Here is a 27,497-nt window from a genome sequence, read left to right as displayed (position 1 = left end):
AAAGAAATGGCAACCCACTCGAGTGTTCTTGCCTGGAGAATCCCAGGGACAGTGGAGCCTGGTGGGCTGCCGTCTATGGGGTCGCACAGAGTCGGACACGACTGAAGCAACTTAGCAGCAGACTTAGCAGCAGCAGCAGCAGCAGTGTGCCATATAGGATCCTAGTTTTCCAACCAGGGATCGAACCTGAACCCCCTGCATTGGAAGCTTGGGACACCTTCCTACTGGACAGCCAGGTAAGTCCCTATACCAGATGTTCTCTATCCTTTGTTGATTGACACTTAGGATGTTTCCCTGTCTTGGCTATTGAGGATAATGTTATGAACATGAAAGTGCAGATATCTGCACAAGTGATTTCATTTCCTTTAGATATATACACAGATGTGGGATTGCTGGATCATATGTTAGTTCTTTTTTTAATTTCCTGAGGAAACTTATACTGTTTTCCCTGCTGACTGCATTGATTTACATTCCTACCAACAGTTGTATCATTTTACTTTTTGTTCATTTTTGTCCCTCTACCTCTTATTTGTTTCTTTCTTTTGCATTAAAGTGAATATTTTATGATACAGCATTCAAATTTATTTAATAATATTTTCACTACATTTTGGGGAATTATTTCCATAGTGGTTCTGAAGCTTACTATGTACATTATAAATCATCAGAATCATCTTAAGATTTATACTAACTTAATTTTGTGGAGATATAGAAATGTTATTCCTATATGACTCTACTCCATTCCTCCTTTGTTAAACATATTACATTTATAAATTTTTCAATCCACACAATATATTATTATAACCATTACCTTATGTAATTTAATCTTTTGAAGAAGTGAAGAGAAGAAGAGCTAGTATATATTTATAGCTTTTGTTATATTAATGTGATTATTTGTTATTTCTTGCACTCTGCATTTATTCCTACAGATCTGACTTACTATGGTATTACATTCTTAACTCAATGCAGCTTTGTTCCTCACCTTCTGTTTGCTGTTATCTGCAAATATATTACACTTCTATATGTGATATGTTAAACATTTTATTTTATACAATCATAAAATAATTCAACAATATAGGAGAAATATATTTTTACTGTCTTTTGTAATTCATCCAGTTATCTTTGCCATTGAGTTTTGTTTTCCGTGTGGATTTGAAATTTTTTTTTTTTATCTGGATTCAGTTGCTTTCAGACAAGATAACTTCCATTGTGTTGAGGTCCTTTAATGGACTGAACCTGGTGGTCCAGAGTCGATGATAAGAAAGTAAAGGATAGAGAAAGAGGCTGATATTCCTTGGTTTATGCAGAAAACCAATAAAGTCCCTGACATGGGGCTTGCTCTGTTCACGAAGTCCTCAGGCACCCTCTCGAGGCAGGTGAAGGTGCAGAGTGCCTTCTCAAGAGGGTCTTAGAAGCCCAGGCAGGAAAGTGAACCCAGAGGGCCTCTGCGCTCCAGAGAATTAGCCTGAAAATGAGAGAGAGAGAAAGAGAGAGTGAAAGAAAGCAAGACACGGGGACCAAAGCTCTGATGGAGCAGAGGTGTTTTAATCAACATGGTATGGGCATATATACTGTCTTACAAGGTAGTTATTTTCAGATAAAGATTAAAATTCCAGACTTACAAAACATAGGCGATTCATATTAAAGAGAGAGAGAGTTGTAAGCAATCACTTTTACCATATGGTTCACAAGAAGGAAGAGGGTACTTATCACCATATTGAAAAACTAACGAAGGAAATGCCTGGATCCCTCAGCCCCAAGAGAGGCTTTCCCTCTCCTTCAGGAATTAATAAGGAACAGAGGATTCCTGAAAGATCCAAAACAGCACACAGGAAACCTCCTGTTAAATGCTTCTGGACACCTTTATAGCTTTTGTAAAATGGGTCTGCTAGCAACAAATTGTCTCACTTTCTATCTGGTAATTTCTTTATTTCACCTTCATTTTAAAAGATAGTTCTCATAGATACAGTATTCACCTTTAATTTTTTTTTTTCCTCTTTGAGCACATTAAATATGTTGTCCACTGCCTTCTGTCCTCCATTGTTTCTGATGAGAAATCAGCTTTTAATCATCCTTTGTAAGACATAAATAATTTTTCTTTTGCTGATTTCCAGGCTTCCTCTTTGTCTTTATTTTTCAGAATTTTTACTATAATGTGACTATTTGTGGATCTCTTTGCATTTTTCCTAATTGCAGTTCACCAAGCTTCCTGCATGTTTTGAGTACTGTTTTTCAATAAACAGTCATCATTTTTTCTAATTTTTTTTTATTCTCTCTTTTCTCACTCTTCTTTCCTTCTAATACTCCCAAGCCACATATGTTAGTACTCGTTCTTTAAAAAATTATTTATTTATTTATATTTGGCTGCACTGGGTCTTTAGTGCTGCATGAGGGCATTCTCTGGTTGTGGTGAGTGGGGGCTATCCTCTAGTTGTGTTGTGCAATTGTGGTGGCTTCTCTTGTTGCCCAGCTCTGGGTCTAGGCACACAGGCTCAGTACTTGTGGCCCGCAGGGCTTAGTTACTCCAAGGCATGTGGAATTTTCCCAGACCAGGAATCAAATCCATGTCCCCTGTATTGGCCTGGAATTCTCCAGGTCAGAATACTGGAGTGGGTAGCCTTTCCCTTCTCCAGGGGATCTTCCCAACCTAGGGATCAAAACGGGGTCTCCAGCATTGCAGGCATATTCTTTACCAGCTAAGCCACAAGGGAAGTCCAGCAATGAACTTGGGAGTGCATATACTTTTTGAAACAGTGGTTTCATTTTCTTCAGGTAAATACCCAGAAGCAGAATTTCTGGATCATATGCTAGCTCTGTGTTTAGCTTTTAAAAGGAAACCCTATACCATTTTCCAAAGTGTTTGCACCAATTTACATTCTCCACAGCAGTGCACAGGGGTTCCCTTTTCTCCACATCCTAGCTAACACTTGTCATTTCTTTTCTTTTTGATGATAGCCATTCTAACAGGTGTGAAGTGATATCTCATTGTGTGTTTCTTTTTTTCTCCTTGTGGTTTTGATTTGCATTTCCCTGATGATTAGTAGTGTTGAGCATCCATTCATGTAACTATTATGTCTTCTTTGGCATAATGTGTATTCAGATTCTCGCCCTCCCCTTTTTTCCCCCCGGCATCCTGTGGCTTGGGGGATCTTAGTTCCCTGACCAGGGATTGAAACCACTGAGTCTTAACCACTGGATCTCTAGGGAATTCCCTCTCTGCCATTTTTAAGTCAAATTGTTTGTTTTTTGTTAATGAATTGTGTGAGTTCTTCATGTACTTGGATATTAACCTATTATGAGATATATAACTTGCAAATATTTTCTCCCATTTAGTAGGTTGCCTTTTTAATTTGTTGCTTCCTTTGCTGTGAAGAACCTTTTTAGTCTGATGTAGTCCTACTGGTTTATTTTTATTTTGCTATTCTTTTATTCTGCTAGTTCAAATGTACTCTTATTCCCTCTAGTGAGTTTTACATTTTAGTTATTGTTCTGTTGAAACCCCAAATCTCCATTTTTTAAAAATATAAGTTATCTTTATACTCTTTATTTGATATGACATTGATGCCATACTTTCCTTCTTTAATCATGGCTTCCTTTAGTTTTTTGAGCATATTTATAATGGTTACTTTGAAGGCTTTGACTATTAAATCTAAAATAATCTGATCATTTTCACAGGAAGTTTTTGTTGCCCCCCCCCCTTTTTACTCTGGTGTATGGTTCATACTTTCCTATTTTTTGGCATATCTTTTTTTTTTTAATGGAAACTGGACATTTTAGACATATTGCAGCAACTCTGGGTACTGTTTTTTCCCTCCACCTCCATGTCTTTGTTATGTGCTTGTTTACTTCACTATGTGAAGACCTTGATGTTGACCCTCAGAGGGTGTAGCTTTGAGTACGCATACAATCACCCTGGGATGACACTAATTTTGGCAGGGTCCTCTTTGTCTCTTTCTCTGACCACTTCCAGCTCTTAAATTTCATTATTTGCCTGCTGTTTGCTCTACTGTTTTCAACAATACCCTTGGGTATTATTGCTTCACAGTCTGATCCAGTCAAATTTGGGCTCCTTTGAAGAGGGATTTCCCTAAGCTGGTGTTTGAGATTTGCTCTGACTTCTGGAGAGAGTTTTTTTTTTTTTTTTTTTTTGTCTCACCACACAGCTTCTGGGATCTCAGTTCCCCAACTAGGGATCTAACCTGGGACTTCTGCAGTGAAAGTGCAGAATTCTAGCCACTGGACCACCAGGGAATTCCCAAGAGGGCTTTTTTCAGTTGTCTTTTTCCTATGTTTCTTTTCTGCAAGCTAACCAGCCTATGGTTTAGCCCATAATTCCAAAGAATATACCAATTTTCTTAAAATCCTCTTTTACCACTATCTTCACTGTTTTTTAGAGTGCTTTTAGGTTTGAATTTCTTTATTCTGTTGCAAATGAAATCAGTTCTTCTGGGTGAAGATTAAGAGCTCTCTATTCTTAGCTCAGTTTTTTCCCTAGGACAAAATATCTGAGCTACAGCTTTGGTACTGAGGGCCAGGACAATAGCACACTTCTCTCTGACATCTCTGCTTTTGGAGATGAGTGCTCTGTGTAGGAAGGGAGCAACAGGCCTAGGTCTCTTTGCCTTGCCTATTTAGCATATATCTCCTGTGCTTCAATCTGGTGCAAGGGTGATTGAAACCCCAGTATTCCCAATACTACCCATCATGTCCAAGATGTAGTCCCATGACTGGGGGTTGGGTAAAAGAAGGGGGCTACCACCTCTTGGTTATTCAGAAGTTAGCCTCAGCAATAGGTAGCTGGCAGAAGTATGAGAAACACTTATGTCCTTTCCCACACGAGAATATAGCCCTTCAACTGAGAAGCAAGGGGAGAGGGAGCCCTGTGTTCTTGGCCGTTCTACTCTGCAGTGATAAGCTTCAGTTGGTAGAGGAAGGAAGTGGGTCTTGGTTCAAATACCATAAACTTTCACTGTTATTAAAGTTTTAGTAGATTTCTTCAACATGTGTTTTTTTTTAATTGTTTTATGCCATTAGGACCATTTTCATAAATTTTAAATGATTGTTTACATTTTATAATTTTTACTAGTTTAACTGGGGAGCTGGTCTACAAAGCTCTTCATGCTATCATGCTAAAAGTGAAACTTATCCATCCACATGTAATGTTTTTATTGATGTAGTTAAATTTATGTCTGCCATTTTAATATTTTTTCTATACATCTCATGTCTTTTTTGTCCTACTCTTACTTTCTTCCTTTCTTTTGCACTAAGCAAATACTTCTTAGTGGAATTTTATTTTTTGAACTTTAAAAAAAATTTTTTTTCACTATTTTTAAAGTTATTTTCTTAGTGGTTCTTCTAGGGCTGACTGTGTACCTCTTAATAGAATACAGTTTGATTTTATACCAAATTCATTCTTTCGAGATCTACAAATGATACTCTTCTATAGTTCTTTTCCCTCTTTTTTTCTCTATTTTTGTTATATTACACCTATGCATGTGTTAAAATAAATTATTAATAACATATTATAATGCATGTGATATGTTTTTAATGTAAAAGCATGTTATTTTAATTATCAAAATATATAATTTTGTTATTTTAAGAAATGGAGACAAGAAAAGAAAGCAACTATTTATTTACAAAGTTTGTTATATTAATTTATTTTTTAACTTTTTTGGCAGTGCTGAGTTGCTTGCAGGATCTTAGTTCCCTGGCCAGGGATTGAATCTGGGACCACAGCAGTAAAAGCATGGTGTCCTAACCACTGGAAAGCCAGGAAAGTCTCTTAATCTCCTTATTTACTACTTCTGTCCCTCCATCTCAGAATTTCCTATTTTTTTTTGTTTTTTCTTTTTGGCCATCCTGGGGAGAACTATTAAATTTTCAACTTTGATCTTCCCTTAAAATGTGATTTTTATAGAGTCAGAATAAAATAAATATTTTGTGGGTTTAGTTATGCATTATCCAAAAAAATGTCTATGCCTTCTCCTCCAGTACCTGTGAATATGACCTTGTTTGAAAATAGAGTCTTTGCAGATGTAGCTAAGTTAAGGTGCTCAAGATTAATCTGGATTTGGGATGGGGTCAAACCCCAATGACTGGTATTCTTGTAAGAGAACAAAGAGAAGGAGGTTTAACCCAGGGACACACAAGAAAGAAGGCCATGTGAAGCCAGAGGCATAAATTTGAGTTCAAGCATGCTAAGTCACTTCAGTGGTGTCCAGCTATTTGTGACCCTATGGATGATAGCCTGCTAGGCTCTTCTGTCCATGGGATTCTCCAGGCAATAATACTGGAGTGAGTTGCCATGCCCTCCTCCAGGGAATCTTCCTGGAACAGGGATCGAACCCACATCTTTCTTAAGTCTCTGGCATTGGCAGGTAGGTTCTTTAACACTATCACCACCTGGGAAGCCTGATATATGAGTTAGGCAACCATAATTTCCAGGAATGCCAGGAGCCATCAAAGCTGAAAACAGGGTTCTTCACCAGAAATTTTGAGGAATTCTGGCCTGGTGATAGTTTAATTTCAGACTTCTGGCCTCCAAAACTCTCATAAAACAAATTTCTGTTATTTTAAGCTGCCCAGTTTGTAGTATTGGGTTAAATACCACAAAAGGTTTGTTTGGTAGTTTCCTTAATATGGCTCTCATAGTGCTTAAGTTGTCTTTAACTTCATTTGGAACAATTTTGTTAGATTGTATTTTGACGGCTGTCATATCAGCATGAATTAAAAAAAAAATCAAAATAGGTGAATTTTTGTGTAGCCATTTTAATATTGAAGATGGAAGACAAAAAGCAACATTTTCAGCATATTATGCTTTATTATTCCAAGAAAGGTAAAAAATGCAACTGAAACACACAAAAAGGATTTGTGCAGTGTATAGAGAAGGTGCTGTGACTAATTAAATGTGTCAAAATTGGTATACAAAGTTTCATGCTAGAGATTTCTGGTTGGAAAACACTCCATAGTCAGGTAGACCAGTTGAAGTTTATAATGATCAAAATGAGACATTAATTGAGAGCAATCAATGTTATACAATGCAGGAGATAACTGACATACCCAAAATATCCAAATCAAGTGTCAAAAATCATTTGCATCAGCTTGGTTATGTTAATCGCTTTGATGCTTGGGTTGCAGTAAGTTAAGTTGGGAGGGGGGAGATGGGGGGCATTCTTGCCTATTTTCACATATGATTCTCTACTGAAACGTAGCAAAAACATTCTGTTTTTAAAACAAACTGTGACCAGTGATGAAAACTGGATACTGTACAACAATATGGAATGGAAGAGATGGTGAGGAAAGTGAAATGAACTACCATCAACCACACCAAAGGTTGATCTTCATCCAAAGAAGGTGATGTTATGCATATGGTGGGACTGAAAGGGAGCCATCTATTATAAACCCCTTCCAGAAAACCGAATAATTAATTCCAATAAGTACTGCTCCCAATTAGACCAACTGAAAGCAGCACTTAATGATAAGCATCTGGAATTAGCAGAAAATGCATAATCTTCCATCAGGATAATGCAAGACTGCACGTTTCATTGATGACTAGGCAAAAACTGTTACAGTTTGGCTGGGAAGTTCTGATTCATCCACTGTATTTACCAGACACTGCACCTTCAGATATCCATTTAATTACAGTCTTGACAAAATTATCTTAATGGAAGAAATTTCAATTCCCTGCTGCTGCTGCTGCTGCTAAGTCACTTCAGTCGTGTCCAACTCTGTGCGACCCCATAGACGGCAGCCCACCAGGCTCCCCTGTCCCTGGGATTCTCCAGGCAAGAACACTCCCTGGAAGACTGTAAAAAGGCACCTGGAACAGTTATTTGCTCAAAAAATAAAAAGTTTTGTTAAGATGGGATTATGAAGTTACCTGAAACATGGCAGAAGGTAGTGGAACAAAATGGCGACACACTATTCAATAAATTTCTTGGTAAAAATGAAAGCTGTGTCTTTAATTTTTACTTAAAAATCAAAGGAACTTTTTGGTCAACCCAATAATTTGTTATGGCAGCCCTTGTAACTAACACACCTATCAGGTAAACATTCCTGACTCTTTCTACATAAATCCATATTTGCTTTAATTTATAAAAATTTCCTTCTCCTCCCAGTTAAGCCTTTAGCTACAGGGTTAAGATTTTAGCCACAGGTGATTTTTTAATAATTTTATTTATTTATTCATTTTTGTCTGTGCTGGGTCTTCTTGCAAAACACAGGCTCTAGGGCATGTGGGCTTCAGTATTTGTGGCTCCCAGGCTCTAGAGCACAGGCTCAACAGTTGTGCCACATGGGTTTAGTTGCTCTGAGGTGTGTGAAATCTTCTTGGATCAGGGATCGAACCCATCTCCTTCACTGACAGGTGGATTCTTTACCACTGAGCAGCCAGGAAAGCCCCACAGGTGATTTTAATTTCAACAAAATAATTCAAAGCATTAGCCTTATTCTAAAAAACAGATGCGGGGATTCCCAGGTGGCTCAGTGGTAAAGAATCTGCCTGCCAATAGGAGACAGCAGGCCTGATCCCTGGGTTGGGAAGATCCCTTGGAGTAGGAAATCAAAACCAGCTCTAGTATTCTTGCCTGGAAAATTCCATGGAAAGAAGAGCCTGGCAGGCCACAGTCCATTAGGTCACAATGAGCTGGACACGACTGAGCACATTATATTATATACTATGTCTTCTATTTCTATTTTTTTTTTTTTTGAGTTCTCATTACACCTTATTAGGTAATTCCTCATTATTCCAATCTTCTGTTATTTTCTGTTATTGTTAATAATTCTGTACCTTAAACTTTTTCTATTCAAATTATTGTGTGCTTTTTCTCTCCTGTGTGTACCTAGATTGATACTGAGGATCATGGAAATAACAATGCCCTATAAAATTTGAAATATGATACAAATATATTCACATTACTTTTACAGCAGTTCCTTTGAAGTGGGATGGCAAATATTATTACATTTTATACACAAAGAATATGTAAGTGAGTTGTACAGTCATATAGTATTTTTATCATTTGTAAAATGCAGACAACAATAGAAACTACCTCCTAGTATCATTATAAAGATTAAATGAGATAAATTATGTAAAGTGCTTTGTACATGGTAATGGCTTAATGTCAACTGTTATATATATTATACTTGATCTGTAAAATGTATTCAGTCTGGTGTTTTGCTGAGCTACTCGCAATTACTTATATAGGGCTTATATATATTTTCAATATCTATTTTTTTTAGTTAATGGCATTTGTCTTATCAAGTACTATAGCATAATGACCTAAGACAGACCTATCATATCACATATCTTGTGTGGTTCTCTCTGAGGGGAAAATAATGGCTAGAGTGAGAGCTAACCAAGGTATGCTAAGTTTATGTCAGTATGATGTAATTCTAGGCCCACTGTGGTCACTAGCTGAGCTCTGTGGGAGGAAATCAAATTCCTAAGAATCCAGCCCTAACCTTAAAAGGTGAACCTTCAAATTGGAATATTTCATTTTAAATAGTACATGCAGCTTAAACAGCATTTTTGGTTTCATCAGGTTCAGCTTCCATTAAGAACTTTTTGGTCAGGGCTTGATTTCTTTGGAAGGAATGATGCTAAAGCTGAAACTCCAGTACTTTGGCCACCTCATGCAAAGAGTTGACTCATTGGAAAATACTCTGATGCTGGGAGGGATTGGGGGCAGGAGGACAAGGGGACAACGGAGGATGAGATGGCTTGATGGCATCACTGACTCGATGGACGTGAGTCTAGGTGAACTCTGGGAATTGCTGATGGACAGGGAGGCCTGGCGTGCTGCAATTCATGGGGTCACAAAGAGTTGGACACGACTGAGTGACTGATCTGAGGTGGGAACATGACATTACATAAGAGAAAACTAGAGCCTTGATGAAAGTGAAAGAGGAGGGTGAAAAGGCTGGCTTAAAACTCAACATTCAGAAAACTAAGATCATGGCATCTGTTCCCATCACTTCATGGCAAATAGATGGGGAAACAATGGAAACAGTGACAGACTTTATTTTTTGGGGTTCCAAAATCACTGCAGATGGTGACTGCAGCCATGAAATTAAAAGATGCCTGTTCCTTGGAAGAAAAGCTATGACCAACCTAGACAGCATATTAAAAAGCAGAGAAATTACTTTGCCAACAAAGGTCCGTCTAGTCAAAGCTATGGATTTTCCAGTAGTCATGTATGGATGTGAGAGTTGGACTATATAGAAAGCTGAGCACTGAAGAAGTGATGCTTTTGAACTGTGGTGTTAGAGGAGACTCTTGAGAGTCTCCTGGACTGCAAGGAGATCCAACCAGTCTATCATAAAGGAGATCAGTCCTGAATATTCATTGGAAGGACTGATACTGAAGCTGCAACTCCAATACTTTGGCCACCTGATGCAAAGAACTGACTCATTGGAAAAGACCCTGATGCTGGGAAAGATTAAAGGCAGGAGGAGAAGGGGACGACAGAGGATGAGATGATTGGATAGCATCACCAACTCAATGGACATGAATTTGAATAAACTCCAAGAGTTGGTGATGGACAGGGACACCAGGCATGCTGCAGTCCATGGGGTCGTGAAGAGTTAGAAAAGACTGAGCAACTGAACTGAACTGAAAGAGAAAATAGGGAAGAAGACTGTTCATTATATGTGTCAATTACTCTACAAATCCTTTCATCACTTAAAGAGTTCAGTAACCAAATACTGAAAATCAGTATTATACTAAGAGTTAGGCGTTTTATATTAAATAACAAACATTGCCCCAAACCTGTAAAATACCTTGCATACAGATATGAAATAATGCATAAAAATCCATGGTTAACATAAAAGTATTTTGGCAGTATTTGAAAACACAACTGAAAATTACCCTATAGGAAAGGGACAGATATGACATGTGTTAAACATTCACTTCATGGCAAATAGATGGGGAAACAGTGAAAACAGTGGCTGATTTCATTTTTCTGGGCTCCAAAATCACTGCAGATGGTGATTACAGCCATGAAATTAAAAGATGCTTACTCCTTGAAAGGAAAGTTATGACCAACCTAGACAGCATATTAAAAAGCAGAGACATTACATTGCCAACAAAGGTCCATCTAGTCAAGGCTATGGTTTTTCCATTGGTCGTGTATGGATGTGAGAGTTGGACTATAAAGAAAGCTGAGCGCCGAAGTATTGATGCTTTTGAACTGTGGTGTTGGAGAAGACTCTTGAGAGTCCCTTGGACTGCAAGGAGATCCAACCAGTCCATCCTAAAGGAGATCAGTCCTGGGTGTTCATTGGAAGGACTGATGCTGAGCTGAGACTCCAATACTTTAGCTACCTGATGTGAAGAGCTGACTCATTGGAAAAGACCCTGATGCTGGCAAAGACTGAGGGCAGGAGAAGGGGACGACAGAGGATGAGATGGTTGGATGGCATCACTGACTCAATGGACATGGGTTTGGGTGGACTCCGGGAGTTGATGATGGACAGGGAGGCCTGGCGTGCTGCAGTTCATGGGGTCACAAAGAGTCGGACAGGACTGAGCGGCTGAACTGAACTGAACCATTCAGAAGTGGAAAAGTAAAATGCTTCATGTCTGACAGCTAATTCTTCCTGAAATATTTATCAGAACCAGGGGACATTTGATAGCTGCTCTTTCTCTGTAACAGTATGAGCCCTGCCCTCTGGACTGCTAACTACACAGCATTTTCATCCCGTACAAAAATCATTTTAAAGAAAAACAAGTGACCACGAAGTAGGGGATCCTTTTCTTTCTCAGTCACAAGATCCTTTAGCGGCTAACCGCCTTTCGGTGGAAGAGAGGCAAAAAAATAAAGCCACTTTGGTGCCGTGAGGAAATCTAAGAAAGACGCTGAGTCAAGTTGGCTCCTCACAAGTCCCTCATCACCAGACAGAGGGAAAAGTCCTTAACAGGAAAGGACCTGACTGCTCTCACAGGAAGGGCAACGGATTCAGCGGCTCGCGGAAGGGAACGTCACCACCGAGTTCTGCGGCGGCTGCCAGAGTGTCGGCCATCAGTTAGCACCTCCCCTTCCTTCTGGGAGTAGTAGCTAGGCAACCGTGGCCGTCTAGGAGAGAGGAGGACTGGCGGCTGCGTTAGTGCCCCTGGCGGCGAACAACGAGCGCTGCAGTTACCTCTTACAGTTTTTACCCTCCCCTCTCTCCACCCCCTTTGCCCCCGCCCACCCCTCCGACACTTCGGCTCCTCCCTCCTCTTCTCTCTCTTACTCTCCTTCCTCCTCCGCCTCCTCAGCTCTTGGGCTAGAATATCTATGGGTCGAAACGTGATGCGATGAATCCGAGAAAGACCGAAACTGGGACGCGGAGTGCGGCGGAAGCGGCGGGACTCCTGGGCATGGGGGCTTCACCACAATAGAGACAGCGCCCCCACTCTCCCCCGCCAGCCCCTCTGGAGCGAAGCCCCCAAACCCCCCCAGGAAAAGGATGGCGGCGGCACCTACCCAGATCGAAGCCGGTGGGTGGCTGTGTCCGGGGGTTAAGAGGATGGGGGCTTAGCGCGGCGGCTGTCAGTTTCTTTTGAAAAAGCTTCTATTTCTCTTTGCCTCCCTCTCAACCTCTTCCCACCCCCCCCCCCTCCTTTTCCTCAGAGCTGTATTACCTGATCGCTAGATTCTTGCAATCCGGACCCTGCAACAAATCCGCTCAGGTGAGAAGGGGAAGGAGATCTGGGAGTCTTGGGGAATGGTTCCAATGGGGAAATCGAGGCAGCAGAGTGTGCGGTTTCGTTGTGGTTGAGGTAAAGGCCGGCCTTGAGTAGCTCTACAGTCAGCGGCTGGGTTCGAATTGGGGAGGGAGGAATGGGTGATGGCCCGAGCTGCTCGTCATAATCCGTGTTTCCCTTTTGCTCAGGTGCTAGTGCAGGAACTCGAGGAGCATCAGGTACGTAGCCCCTTCGGGAAGAGGTGGGTAGGGTTTGGGTGAGACTGGAGGAAGGGGAGGGCAAGTAAGGGGCGGAGGGCAAGGGCTGGGAGGGAGCCTCGGATCTGGGCACTCATAGCTGTTTGCTACTGGGGTGAACCGGCTTCTTCCCTCAAAGGGGGCGGATATCTCTGGGGTCCTAACTCACCCCATTTTATGCTTGTGGGAGGTGGTTTTTCAGGATTTCCTCTTCCTCGGCCTCCTTCCCCCCCACACTCGTCTAGCTCTGAGACAACAGCTATCAGGCCAGAGAAATAAAGACGCCAAGGGTCGAGGACCCGGACCCAAGCTGGGTCGGGTTGATGCGGAACAGAGGCTTGGCCTTTATCGTTGCCCCCTCCACCCTTTCTTTTTGCCGGCCCCCAGCTTATTCCGCGCCGCTTAGACTGGGAGGGGAGAGAGCACCGAAGAAGCTTCGAGGATCTGGTGAGTAAAGTTTTCATTTCAACTCAACCCAACTCTTTCTTCACTCCCTTTCCACCACCTTGTACCCCCAGCATACCCCCGACCCTTCTACCGACGCGGCTCTAGAGCTCGGTGCTGAGCCGATGAACGTCCCTTCCCCCCTCTTGGCGAGTCGGAGAAAAGGTATCTTGCCCTCCCCTTGGCCTCGTTTGTTTCCACCCGAAAACTTTGAAGAATGTGAGTTGGTTATCAGAGATGCCGTATTGTGGTTTATAAATATGTTACAAACATCAGGAAAGGCCTATTGTAGGGGGAAAAAGGAGAGAAACCCGGGGGTTATCTTGGGGCACGTACCAAGGACTGACGCTGGCCAATGACAGCGTTGGTAACAGCCGGGAGTTCCGGATTAGTGGAAGAAATCTGGTCTCTGGTTGGTCCTGGCTTAAAATACGGGAACTGAGGCCAGGCTTAGCCTTTTTTTAGTGGGGAGCAGTCGGGCGGCACTGCGAAGGGGCTTCCGAAGGGGAATTGACAGACACGGGACTCGGGAAAAACGGCACAGTTAAAAATAATAGGGAGCTTCGAGCCAATTCCAAAATTTGCCAGGTTTAGATAATCGACTGCGGAATAATAGCATAATCTTTGTATTGCTCAGATTTTTGAAAATAGCTTTAGTCATTATTAAATCGCGTTTGTGTAGTTAAAATTTCACTAGATAAGAACTATATGCATTTTTTGAGGACTAATGAAACACGGTTTGGGATTTACAAGGAGACAACAATGGTTTTTAAAATTTTAAAATAGAATATAGTTTAGTAAAGGACCAAAAGCATTAGATTGACTGTTGTTTGTCTTATAGATATAATTCATAGTGTAAATGCACCTTCTGTTTGGCATTGACACACACAAAAAGGTGATCCTTTTTATTTGGTGGGGGGGGGGTGTTACCTTGTGTTAGCCACTGGCACAGTCAGTTGGAAGGAAGTGGAAGGAGAAAGATATGATGTTGCTAAAATCTAAGGTCAGCCACTTTTCCTTCCGATAAGATCGGAATGGAGGAAAATTAAAGAAAGTTGGAGGGATATGGTAGACTCTAAATATAAATAACATAATTTAAAGTTTGCTTTCAGCAAGACAATATTTAAATTACTTTGGTGTTCATTTGATTTTTCTTTGTATTAAATTACAAGAATGAAGCCATGCTAATTACCCAATCTAATTTTTTTAGTTTTGCAAAGCACAGAAAATGGTATAATACTTGCGATAAGGATAAACTCCATCATCTGTACTATTATTAATGGCAAAAATTATCGGATAAAAATTATTTCTGAAAAATTGCATATATTTCCAGTTTATTTAATCTGTAGTTAGAACTTGTTGTTGGACTGAAGTCCTGCCAAAAAAGGGCAAAAACAACAATGCCTACCAATATGTTTTAACACTTCATGACTAATGTGGTTTTGAAAATAGTGCTTCATACTAAGCTGTATCGACAAATTTTTTGGTTAACATTTATTTGTCTCTAAGTGTACCATTTTAAACAAGTAGCATTTTTTAAAAGGAAAACACTTTTTAAAAATTAACTTGATGTGGTAAAAAGGAAATGAGCATCAAAAGTATTAAAAATACAGTTTTCTAACCACACACACATATACGCACACACACAGAGAAAAACAAAAAACTAAACAAAGCGCAGTTTACTAGACTTCCTGTCCTTATATTGTAAAGGCATATTTTCATGTATTTGCAATAAGTATCCACTTCATGCTTTATGTTTTCTTAACACTTTTACATATACTTATCTATATTTGAATAGCTATTGTTATTTTAATGGCAAGGAAAGATTCAGTTTTATTTAAGTTGCTGTGATTAGAACTCAATTGCTAGTTGAGCATTTGGGTTACTTGCAGTTTTTCACTAATATCTTTGCATAGTTAAGTAGTCATTCTGCTTTTTCCCCTTTTTTTTTCCCCAGTTGTTTTCCTGGGCTATATTTCTGAAGTGGAGTTATCAGGTCAGGGGTCTCATCCATTTTATATATTATAAAATTGCTCTCCAGGAGATTGTACTAATTTATAATCTAACCATCTAGATACTTAGAATGAATTTTTAAAATCTTTTGGTGGCTTTAATAGGTGAAAATAATCCTCTTTGTTTATTTAATTAGCTCTTTTCTGTTAGTGAGGCTTTTACTTTAGCAAGTTATTTTTTAATTACTGTTAATCCATTTGTATATTCCTGTGTATACTTGATTTTCACCTTTATCTTTTTAATTTATTGTTTTTATAATTCCTTATACATTTTTAATTTTTATATACACAGAATTTCTCTATTAATATTATCCTTAGTTTAGATAGTGTTTTTTTTTTAACTTAATTTTTATATTGTACATATATGCTTTTATTTTTCTACACCAGGATCCAATTTTTCTAGGGATAATACATTTTGATAATATGGTTTTATTTTTAGTCATATGTCTGTTTTCTACCTATAGATTTCTTTGTAAGGGGAGATGAAGCAGAGCTGAATGAGAATTTGAACAGAAGGAAAAGAAATGGCTGAGAACTGAGTGTGTAGTGTTAGACTGATTGCTGGATTCATCAGTTGTTGATAAAAATGATTTCAAATCTGATGTGAGATTTTGAGTGGCTTCATTGTAGGAGAGATGGATTTTTTTCTTGGGGTATTTTTTAAAGTGCTGTTAGAACAATGGATTTAAACTGTGATCTTTGATTTAGCTACATATTTTTGATTGAAATTTAGGACAAAGTGTTATTAATTAGTGTGACCTTATATGTTAAATTATATTGCAGAATTTCAAACTTAAAATGTACTGGGATATTAAAAGGAAAGAATATAAGTGCATAATAAAGAGGCAAAGGAGTATAAACAAGGATATCAAAATACTGAAGTTGCATAGTCATGTATACTACTTACTTGAAACAAAAATCCTGCCTTTCTGTCCATATGTATATTTTTAATTGAATTGTAAAAAACTATACTGCTTAACTTAATTTATCCAGAAGAATATTAAGATAATATCTTGGATTTCTTCAGCACTTATTACTACTGTTACTATTACATAGTCTAAAAATCCCTCTTTTTCTTTCTTAAATCTGATTTAGTGTTTTACTTATAATTTGTAACACCAGGAAAGGTGCTTTTTTTGTTAAACCTACTTGCAGCCAAATATCAACATGTTGGGATATAAAGTGCCTTTTAAAGAAGAGTCTTGGTGAATGTTTGTCAGTATATGTTGAACTGTAACATTTTTGATTATGACATTAGAAAATTCTAAACTAACTTTCAGAGTTTTGTAATAATACAGGGAGAGATTTGAAGTCAGAATGATTGTTTCTGAAGTTTGATCTGAGTATTTTTCTTTATTTCTGCTTGACTTATTTACAACATAATAGAATTAGATTTGCTTCTTCTTAAGGTAGATAATTTAAATAATTACAAATGTCCTTTCATTTGTGGTGACCCTGTTGAATTGTTCACTATTTTATTGCTTCCTCCTTGGAGCTTTACTGGGATGATTATTGGGAATGACAGAACAGTGAGGATAGTTTTTGTTAAAACACAAATTTTACATATTGGAAAGATGACTTGGAAACATTTTTAAAGACATACCTTAAGATTTTTGAATCATTTTGTGGGTACTTCTATCATAAGACTGAACCAGAGACATAATTATCTTTAGGTGTGATGTATATTTTTACATTTATTCAGCATTTTTCATCCATAGAATTGAAAGCACCCAATTAGTGCTTACATTAGGAGTGGCATAGATTGTATTGCCTTTGTTTTATATGGAAAAGACTTGAGGCAGTTTTATGCTATATTAAAAAAAGAAAACTTTATCAAGATTTTAATCTTCACTCGTATCTTTAAAAGTAATACATCTATGGTGATATATGCCATTATAAGAATTTACACCTGCATTTAACATACTTAAGTTTAAAAATGTTTTCACATTATTTCATTTGATCCTCACCAACTGCTTTTAAATACCACATTTGAATTACAGACATACCTGTATTTTTTTCTCCTCTTACCCAGCTCTTGTTCTCTAGTTACTAGTAATAGCTTAAATTGTCCAGTAGAACTATAGAATGATCTTTGAGTGCTAGTAGCATGGTTATTGCATCTCTAAGTGTGGAAGCAATTTAAGCATGTGTGACTTATTAACTGTTATGTGAACACACAGCCATAGTTAGGAACAGAATGCATTGTGGGAAACCAAAAGGCATGTGCTGCTTGACCCCCTTGTGGATATAATGCTAACTGATAGGTATGGCAGACAGCAATCAGTGTCTGGAAATTGATATTCTTCGGTACTGATTTGCTTGAGCCACATCAGTTTTAGCTATTCATCTGGATTGATCCTTGGCTTTTTCCCCCCACACTTGGGCTCTAGGAATACATTTTCAGTGATTAAAATCCCTTTGGAGATTTCTCATCAGTCCTAGGAAAACTGGTATCTCAGTACAAATGAGATGGTATTAAGGAAATGAAGAGAGTAAGAATTTGTATTGGGTGAATGTTTCTTATAAAATTTTGTCCCGAAAGAACCTTTGTGACATTTGACTATTTAGTTTGTGTGTTTTTGTTAAAGTTTTACTGATGTTGGTTATTGATTGATTAATAAATTTTTGTAGGGATTAAAATAGTAATTTAAAGTCAATTTAATGTATATGTCATATTTTAGAGATGCCTTTAACATTTTTCAAATATAATTTTGTGGGTAGAAGAAAAGGCCATAATATTTAGTCATTACTTGCTGAGCCACCCTGGGCAAGTTACTTAACCTCTCAGAGAATCAATTTCTTCATTTATAAAATAAGAACCCCTACCTGTTTTGCAAGGTTATTATGTGGACCAAATGAGTTAAATATGAAAGAATGCAAATGAGTGCAAATAAGTTGGTTACTACATTTTACTATATTTTAAAAATAGAACAGAGAGTTTGAATGACCAGCATTAAAATCTGAAGAACTATGACCCCAGAATTTATGTTTTCTTAGCTAGCTAATTATCACTACCCAATTTTCCTAGTAATTTTTTTTTATAAGGTAAGGGGCATATATAATAGTAACATTAAAAAAAGAGCATTTAGAAAGTGTCAGAATTGAGCCCAAAATGAGTGTTTTTGAAGTGCATCTGTGTTAACTCAAACAAAGAATGATCATTATATCAAAAGATATTTAGTGTTACTTGCATTTTTATGAATTATGGAAAATAATTCAGTGTAATACTGGAACAGTATTCACTGATTTTTAAGAAGTGGGAGGTATGTTTTTCTCATGTCTTGTTGCACAGATCCTCAACCCTTCTGATTGATTTCTTCTTATCCTAATCTTATTTTCTACACATGATTGCTAATTTATTTCTTGTACTTTATATTACCTTGTTGAAAGTGTTTTTCTTATGCCTTTTAGTACCTACCATGGCACTTTATAATTAGCTAGTTCTTATTTGTTCAATTTTCTTAACTTTTTAAAAAGTGTTTCATGGTATATACCTTTTTACATATGCTAATCTGCTAGCTAGTATGGAGTTCTTTTCATTGGATCCTTTCTCTCCTGAGAAACTTCTAGAATGTGGGTGGGTCCTTAGTTCTTGTCTTGATATCATCTGACCTCAAGGTTATAGTACTTTTAGTACTTTCTTGAGGCAGTATAACCCAGAGAATACTTGAGCCCTAGGTGGATTGCTCTGCCTGTTTCATTTCTGAGGAAATCTTAAAACTAATAAAAAGATGCTATGAACAATGATTAATATTTTCAAAAGAAAGTGATAGGAAGTCTTGACACTGTAGCCCACCCTGTTAACCAGTATTATTACTACAATGGGAAGGCCTGTTTTCTTTCCTTTGCTGCCCAGTTTTTCATTTCTCCTTCAAATTCATCAAATATTAAAACAAATTTTTTAAAATTATAAAAGTATTCAATATTGTAGACATTTATATTTTATTGGAATGTATCAAGCAGAAAATAAACTATTAATTTTTAATGTTCTCTTTCATTCTTTTTTGTACAAGTATATGCATTTTTTTCCTTAAAAATCAGATGGTACTCCGGATAGTATTTGGTTTTTTTTTTTTTTTTAACTTAATGTTGTGGAGGTACATCTTAAACCTTGAGGAGATATATGTACTAGGCACTGTGCAAAGTGTTTTCTTTTTGCCTGGAATGCTTTCTCTTTGTCTCTCTTGTTAACTTTCACTTTGAATCCAGGTGTGAAATTGGACATGAACCCCTACCCCAGGGTGAATGAGGTATTGTACTTTATTCCTTTAGTTCTCTGTACTAAACCTCTGGGCACTTGTAGATTTGATTTGTTTCTATCTACTAGTTTTCCCAACTCGGACTATGGATTCTCTTGGGGCAGCAATTTAATCTTTCATTATATCCCTATACTTTAAACATCTGAATGAATGAATGCATAAGTGAATGGTTTTTTTTTGTTTGTTTTGTTTTGTTTTACGAATAATATTAAGTAGCTATCATTATTCCCTGTTTTACAGATGAGGGAGCTCAGAGTCAGAGAGGCTGAATAACTTTGCGGGTCACATAAGTAGGAGCCTGGGGATGCTGGAAAAATTCAAATCCAAGTCTTTTCTATTGTGTCACACTCCCAAAAGGAGTAACAGCTACTCAGTTTTAGAACCTGAGTAATTCAGGCTCTTAGACTTCAGAGTATCATGCTTATCTTAAAGCCTTGCTGTATTTTTCAAAATCTGTTTCATTTTCTGTCCCTATATATCAAAAAGTCCGGTGATAAACTATGCATGTGCTCTTTCTCTTCCCCCTCCTCCACCAGAAAAAAGAACATTTTAAATCTCAGATAAAATGTTGCATTTTACTTCTTGAGCATATTTCTCAGTTTCATTCTTCATTTTTCCTGTGTAGTCATGATTTTAGTTAGAAAATAAAATACACAATTCTGTTTTCTTCGTTTTTTAGTTACTTGTCTGATCCTATTATTTCAAAATGCCAAAGTAAAAATACTATCATGGCCATCAGAAAATTAGTATTTCAAATATAGCTCTTGGTGCATGCCTGGCCCCCTGAGATTAGGGACGCTTTGTGTTTTATTCAGTGCCCAACTGGATTTCTTTTAACTAATTATGACTAGTAGGATCTCTCTGGTCTTCTCAGTAGTCATAATGATTCTGAAGTGTGGTAATTTCAGTTGTTAGATTTGCTGTTTAGGTCAGCTAGTCTTCCTGTTAAGGTTTATTTATAATCTAGGTTTCATTTAATTTCTTTCAGTTTATTCAGATTTATAGTTTTAATTTTTTGCAGTCTTTGTGTTAATTACCGTTATTTTTCAGCTGCCTTAATGGGGCAGTAATAGAAATAACAGTGGGCAGAGAGACCCAGATTGCTATCCATTCATTGTGACCATTGGACATCACTTCTCTGAATCTGTTTTTCCTACTCAGATGTGGAATTAATTATATATAAGGATCCTTCCAGTTCAAAAGTTTTATAATTTAACTCCTTGGAGTTTTTTTTTTTTTACAAAATAATGCAGAAGTTTGTATTATACTCTTGAACTGTGTTTTTAGAGAATGGTTTTGTTCTTCCAATCCGAAAGCACTTGTTCTGTTACTTGTTGGTCATTATATTCCAGAAAGAGAAACTTGGTTAAATAATTGAAATTAGAATGCTTTGAATTTTAGTCAAAAAATGGCTTTGAATAAGGCATTAATTTCATAGAATTTTTAATACATACTTTTGATATTATATTTTATTATATATTGCATTATAGTCACATGTAATTCTAATATAGAATTTTTTTAAAAACTTAGAAATATAATTACTGAGCGTAGATAAGAGTTCTTATGTTTAAAAAGATCACCTTTAAGAAATTCCAGCTTTAATCAAAGAACATGCATTGAAGTAAATGTTTATACCACTTAAAAGTCCTGAAGTTTGATTTAGAAGAAACTTATTGCAAGAACTGTGCTGATAAAGTCTGGAAGCCTGCTAATTTTATTTAAAGGAGAAGAGCATGTTCAAACTCAAAAATATTGTTATTGCCATTGTGTTGATAGAATCTATGTTCCTCTAGTACTGTTTTATAATCAAATTTTTATTGATTTTAGAGGAATGAATTTTTGAATGGGACTGCCTAGAAGTTGGGAGAAGGCAATGGCACTCCACTCCAGTACTCTTGCCTGGAAAATCCCATGGATGGAGGAGCCTGGTAGGCTGCAGTCCATGGGGTTGCTAGGAGTCAGACATGACTGAGCGACTTCACTTTCACTTTTCACTTTCACGCATTGGAGAAGGAAATGGCAACCCACTCCAGTGTTCTTGCCTTGAGAATCCCAGGGACGGGGAAGCCTGGTGGGCTGCTGTCTCTGGGGTCGCACAGAATCGGACACGACTGAAGTGACTTAGCAGCAGCAGCAGCAGCCTAGAAGTTGAGTAATGTTTCTGTTGTATAGGGTGAAAAGCAAACTTGTGAAAAAATTTAATAGTTTATAATGCAGATTTTCAAGGGGGAGAATTTGAGAGTAGATGAGCCTTGTTTTAGTTGCTTAACTAATGATTCTGTGTTTTAAAATAATTACTGAGGAAATGATAAAAAGTTTATATGATTGTTGGTGCAAATGGTAAAGAATCCACCTGCCAATGCAGGAGACACACAAGAGGCGTAGGTTCAATCCCTGGGTTGGGACGATCCCCTGGAGTAGAAAATGGCAACTCATTCCAGTATTCTTGTCTGGAAAATTCCATGGACAGAGGCGCCTCGCTAGCTACAGTCCACAGGGTCACAAAGAGTCAGACAGAAATGAGCGTGCACGTGCACACCCGTGTGCGCATGCACATACACATACACACACACACCTGAAAATCAAACACCTTTTTTTTTTAAATTTGTTTTCATTATTTATTTGGGTGTACACAGACATCTGTCTTAGTTGCAGCAGGCAGGATCTTTGATCTTTGTTGCTGCATGTGGGATCTTTACTTATAGCATTCAAACTCTTAGTTGTGGCATGTGAGAACTAGTTCTCTGACCAACGGTCAAACCTGGAGTCTTAGCCACTGGACCATCAGGGAAGTCCCTAAACATCATTGTTTTTATAAAATGAAGTAGCCAGGGGGCCTAAGATTTCAGTTTAAGACATAATTGTTGGAATATTCAACTTTAAGTAGTAAGGGTTTTTTGAAGTAAGATTATATTTATTTATTTTTTGTCCTTTTCTTGCTGCTTGATTCTTAATAAAATTTATATAGCCATAAAAAAGACATAAATCTGACAGGTTTCTATAAGAGAGTAATTCTAAAAATTCATATCAGAGAACTCCTATTTTCTGGGTATATATTACTGTATATTACAAGTTCCAGGGTAGTTAGCTTTTTGTAACTCTTGAGATGATAATGAAATGAGAAAAAGAAAATTGATAGAATAGAAAATGCCCCTGAAGACATCAACTACCATCATGTGTAAAGCCTTCTTATAATATTTACTTGGTGGAAAATGTTAACAGAAGCCCAGTTTACACAAGACAGTTTTTTTGGGAAAAAGGCACAGACTATTATAGATGTTAATATGCTGTATTTTAAGGCTTTTTTCTTTATGATGTATATATTTTTGGGAGTACTAATTATATTTGTGTGTAGGCCTATTTAGGAATGCCCTCTTGTGGAGAGGATGAATTACAAACTAGGATTCTAGGATATCAGTGTCTCTGAAAAGGGAAAGTCACTCAGTTGTGTCCGACTCTTTGTGACCCCATGGACTATACAGTCCATGGAATTCTCCAGGCCAGTATACTGGAGTGGGTAGCCTTTCTCTTCTCCAGGGGATCGTCCCAACCCAGAGATCGAACCCAGGTCTCCAACCCAGGTCTTCTGCATTGCAGGTGGATTCTTTAAGGGAAGCCTATCAGTGTCTCTAGGTAACAACAACAACAACAAAAAATGGCTTTTAAATTGAATCATCACCTGCTTTGACTTCAATATTGCATGTATTATTTTAGTTCTATGTAGTTAATTGTTTAGAAACACAACTAGAGTTGTGTGAAATAACTGAAAGAATTTGCTTGATCCTTTGTCCCAATCCAGATGCAAATGAAAAGTAACCAGATTAACTTGCCATTCTTCCTGACCATCATGACAGTTGCGCAGGCCCTAGTGATTTGGGTAGATCAAAATTGGTTTGTGGGGGCTCCTCTGATGGTCCAGTGGTTAATACTTTCACTGCAGGAGGCATGGGTTCTATCCCAGGTCTGGAACTAAAATCCCACATGTCATGTCATGTGGCAAAAAAAAAAAAAGATTTTTGAGGGGGTTTGTAAAAGATAATTGGCAATAAGTAATTTTAAAAATTCATAGTAGATCATTTATCCTCAGATCCTACGTACATGTTGGATTGTAGTTCTTCAACCTGTGTTTCCTAAGAAAACAATCTGATAGAAACATTTTTCCTCTGTGAATTCTTCTGATATTGCTTATAAGTAGACTTTGGTTTTTATTTATTCATTGATTCAGTGTACCAATATTTATCAAGAACAGACAAAATCTCTTCTGCTGGTGATCATTAAGGTTGATTTACAAAATTATCTTTTGTACTATATTGTTCTTGATTTGGTGGTAATAAATTGATGTGTGTCCTATGTGATGGCAGGTACACACACACATATGTGTTGCTCTCTCTATAGCACTTATAAAGATTGGCATTGTAACTATATAACTAGATAGATTTTAGGACCTTTTGTCAAGATGAGAATGTAGATGTTCTTTTTGTCTAAGGATTTTTAATATTCTAGTTTACTCTGTTTACTGTTTTAATAATTAGGTATTGATGAAACACATCAGTAACTTTAACACTAGCTTAGATAAAAAATGGAAACCACTTTTGTTGTTTTATTGTCTCATTCCTGTCTGCATTTGTTAACCATCTTCAAAAACTGTGTTTTAAAAATGAGTTGTTGCATTGAATTTTGAGTACATAGCTTAGTTGTTTAGAATATGGTACATAAAATTATCATTAATTTTATACTCTTTTGAAAACCAATTAGCTTTTTTAGGGAAAGAGTGCTGCTTTAATTAAGCAAATATGTACTGTTGATCCTAAAGGGGCTTAAGTGGGAGTTTTATGGATGTACTACCTTTGTTTGCATTATCATTTATATAGAATCTAGATTCTCTGATTCTTGATCAGTTTATCACTGCTGATCAAGTACTAGTAGAATTAAGCCATCATCTTTGTACTTCTTTGGGTTTTAGACATGCTCATTTTTGCTGTTTTGTAACACTTATTTGTATAAGATTAACAGCTAAGCAAATGATTTAATCAAAACATGTAAAAGTAAGTTAAACTGCCTTGTCATTTACATGTTCAGTTCAGTTCAGTCGCTCAGTCGTGTCCGACTCTTTGCGACCCCATGAATCGCAGCACGCCAGGCCTCCCTGTCCATCACCAACTCCCGGAGTTCACTCAGACTCACGTCCATCCAGTCAGTGATGCCATCCAGCCATCTCATCCTCTGTCGTCCCCTTCTCCTCCTGCCCCCAATCCTTCCCAGCATCAGAGTCTTTTCCAATGAGTCAACTCTTTGCATGAGGTGGCCAAAGTACTGGAGTTTCAGCTTTAGCATCATTCCTTCCAAAGAAATCCCAGGGCTGATCTCTTTCAGAATGGACTGGTGGGATCTCCTTGCAGTCCAAGGGACTCTCAAGAGTCTTCTCCAACACCACAGTTCAAAAGCATCAATTCTTCGGCGCTCAGCTTTCTTCACAGTCAAACTCTCACATCCATACATGACCACAGGAAAAACCAAAGCCTTGACTAGATGGACCTTTATTGGCAAAGTAATGTCTCTGCTTTTGAATATGCTACCTAGGTTGGTCATAACTTTACTTCCAAGGAGTAAGCGTCTTTTAATTTTATGGCTGCAATCACCATCTGCAGTGATTTTGGAGCCCAAAATTAATTTACATGTTAATATTTGTTTAAATGGTCCTTAATTCTTTGTAGCTGTTTCCTAAATTTTGTTGAAGTATTAAATATTTTAAATGTTATTTTCCTTGTTGTGTACTTTAAAATTGTACTTTGTTCCATGTTGGAGGAGTTTGGTAATGTTTTCAAACCAAATTTGTTTTCCTGTATTTTATTTATGCTTTTTAGGTGGCAGCCAATGCACACATTCCTCCAGACTACCTCCTTAAAATTTGTGAGCGGATTGGTCCCTTACTAGATAAGGAGATCCCTCAGAGTGTTCCTGGGGTACAGACATTACTCGGTGTTGGTCGGCAGTCTCTGTTAAGGGATGCCAAAGGTAAGATTTTTACAGTTTTTAGAGAAAGGAATATTTTTATGTGAATGAAATGTTCCTAGGCTTTTCTAAATACTAATTTTATTCTAGTGTTTCTTATCTTGCCAGTCTTGTTTTTATTTTCCTAGTGTACAAGTAAATTTCTAGAGGCCTAAATGGAGCCCTTTTCTGTAAAACAGTGAATACTGTAGAGGTAAAGAATATAAAATCTCTTTGTAATCCTGTGGAATAGAGATCTCAAAAGATCACTGCTCTGATTAGTACAGTATAAATGTGTAAAATATTCTTTCATTACATTTTGATGTTCTTAATCTTTGACTCTTGATATTCTAATCACAAGGGGTATTTCATAACAAGTAAATTTATTATCTGTCAAGATGTTTATATTTAAAGATATTTAAACAAAAGTATCAATCCATCATTTTTCAGTAACAGTTTCTCTACTCCACTGTTTTTCAGTCTTTTACAGATTTTCCCCAAAGTTGTTTTTTTTAATTTATTAATTGATTTATGGCTGCACTGGGTCTTTGTTGCTGTGTGCAGGCTTTTTCTAGTTGCGGTGAACAGGGGCTCCTCTCTAGTTCTGGTGCTTGGGCTTCTTATTACAGTGGCTTCTCTTGTTGTGGAGCACAGGCTCTAGGCTCTAGGACTTAAGTAGCTGTGGCATGTGAGCTCATGTGAGTAGTTGTGGTACACAGGCTTAGTTGCCCTATGGCATGTGGAATCTTCCTGGACCAGGGATTGAATCTGTGTCCCCTGTATTGGCAGATGGATTCTTAACCACTGGACTACCAGGGAAGTCTTCCCCAAAGTTTTACATGGAACCCCAGTATGTAAATTATACAGATAGAATTTTCTGAACATAAAAATGTGTAATTAGGTGTTAAGGATGCCTTAATGAATTAAGTATTTCAGGTCTATCTAGCAACCAATTTATTTCTGTTTTGCTTTTTTAGCAAATGTTTTTTAAAAATCCTAATTCACAAAGATAAAGAAATGGTTGCATAAATGATACCAGTTTTTTATTATCTCTTTTTATAATTTAAGGAAATTCTTCAATTCAGTTAGCTTGACATCTTTCAGGAGATTAGTAGAATACTTTTGTTTCAAAGTTGAATTATTAGGAATATTTCATATTTGCTTGAATTTTGACATAAGCATTAAAGACAAAAACACAACTATTTTTACTCAGTTTTCACCTGATACGTAGTGTTGTTACTTGTTACAGTACTGTCAGTCACTCTATAACATGAGCATACACAAAGTATAAATTTCTGAACTTTACCTGGCATACTTGTGCTGTATTCATTTCCTTGCTTATACAGTTTTATATGAGTAGACATGTGTAAGCCTAAAGATCCAGAAGGGGACCAATATAAACTTAAAACCTTATTAATCCATGACATATTTACATAAGACTCAAATATATGTATAATAAGAGCTTTGATTCTAGATCAGCACAGAAAATAAAATATCCTGATGATAACATGAAGGCATTGGTGTTTACCTGTCATAATATAGATTATAGCATGTTTAAACATATATATGTTATTTTCTTATTGTGGTTTTAATAGTTATAAATGTATTTCAACAAATGAAATTGAAAATAGACATTTGCCTCTGAAGTACAGTTTAAAAAATATTCTACGCCTTGACTAACTTTTGAATCTTTTTGTATAGACTGTAAGAGTACACTATGGAATGGCTCTGCTTTTGCAGCTCTACATAGAGGCAGACCTCCAGAACTACCTGTAAATTATGTGAAACCTCCAAATGTGGGTGAGTAATGTCCATGTGAGTTATAAACACATTCTTGATTTGTTCCTTCCTGAACTCATTACAAAGCCAAAAA

At 37.3% G+C, this 27,497-nt stretch overlaps 1 protein-coding gene and 1 long non-coding RNA gene across 4 annotated transcripts in view; one reads left to right on the top strand and one right to left on the bottom strand.

The window, feature by feature from the left end:
• Positions 1 to 1,025: 1,025 nt before the first annotated feature.
• On the bottom strand, positions 1,026 to 12,751 carry LOC123332005. The gene is made up of 2 exons (XR_006548826.2): positions 12,620 to 12,751; positions 1,026 to 1,462 (listed from the first exon to the last, which is right to left on the bottom strand). It is a non-coding gene; the product is annotated as an uncharacterized LOC123332005 (long non-coding RNA).
• The window catches only part of BRWD3 (bromodomain and WD repeat domain containing 3), a 162,992-nt gene continuing 147,704 nt past the window's right edge, over positions 12,210 to 27,497 (top strand). The window contains exons 1-7 of one of the 3 annotated variants that reach the window (XM_044937371.2): positions 12,210 to 12,475; positions 12,609 to 12,667; positions 12,871 to 12,900; positions 13,306 to 13,365; positions 15,320 to 15,358; positions 25,498 to 25,648; positions 27,326 to 27,424. In XM_044937371.2, the coding sequence (XP_044793306.1) occupies positions 12,445 to 12,475; positions 12,609 to 12,667; positions 12,871 to 12,900; positions 13,306 to 13,365; positions 15,320 to 15,358; positions 25,498 to 25,648; positions 27,326 to 27,424 (469 nt within the window). In that variant the 5' untranslated portion in view covers positions 12,210 to 12,444. Of the gene's footprint in view, positions 12,476 to 12,608; positions 12,668 to 12,870; positions 12,901 to 13,305; positions 13,366 to 15,319; positions 15,359 to 25,497; positions 25,649 to 27,323; positions 27,425 to 27,497 lie in introns of those variants that run through there. The other 2 variants (XM_025276957.3, XM_025276958.3) reach the window with 2 other exon arrangements.

This window comes from Bubalus bubalis, chromosome X, assembly GCF_019923935.1.
Source record: "Bubalus bubalis isolate 160015118507 breed Murrah chromosome X, NDDB_SH_1, whole genome shotgun sequence".
NCBI classification, from domain to species: Eukaryota; Metazoa; Chordata; class Mammalia; order Artiodactyla; family Bovidae; genus Bubalus; species Bubalus bubalis.
This window is presented reverse-complemented; position numbering and strand designations above follow the sequence as displayed.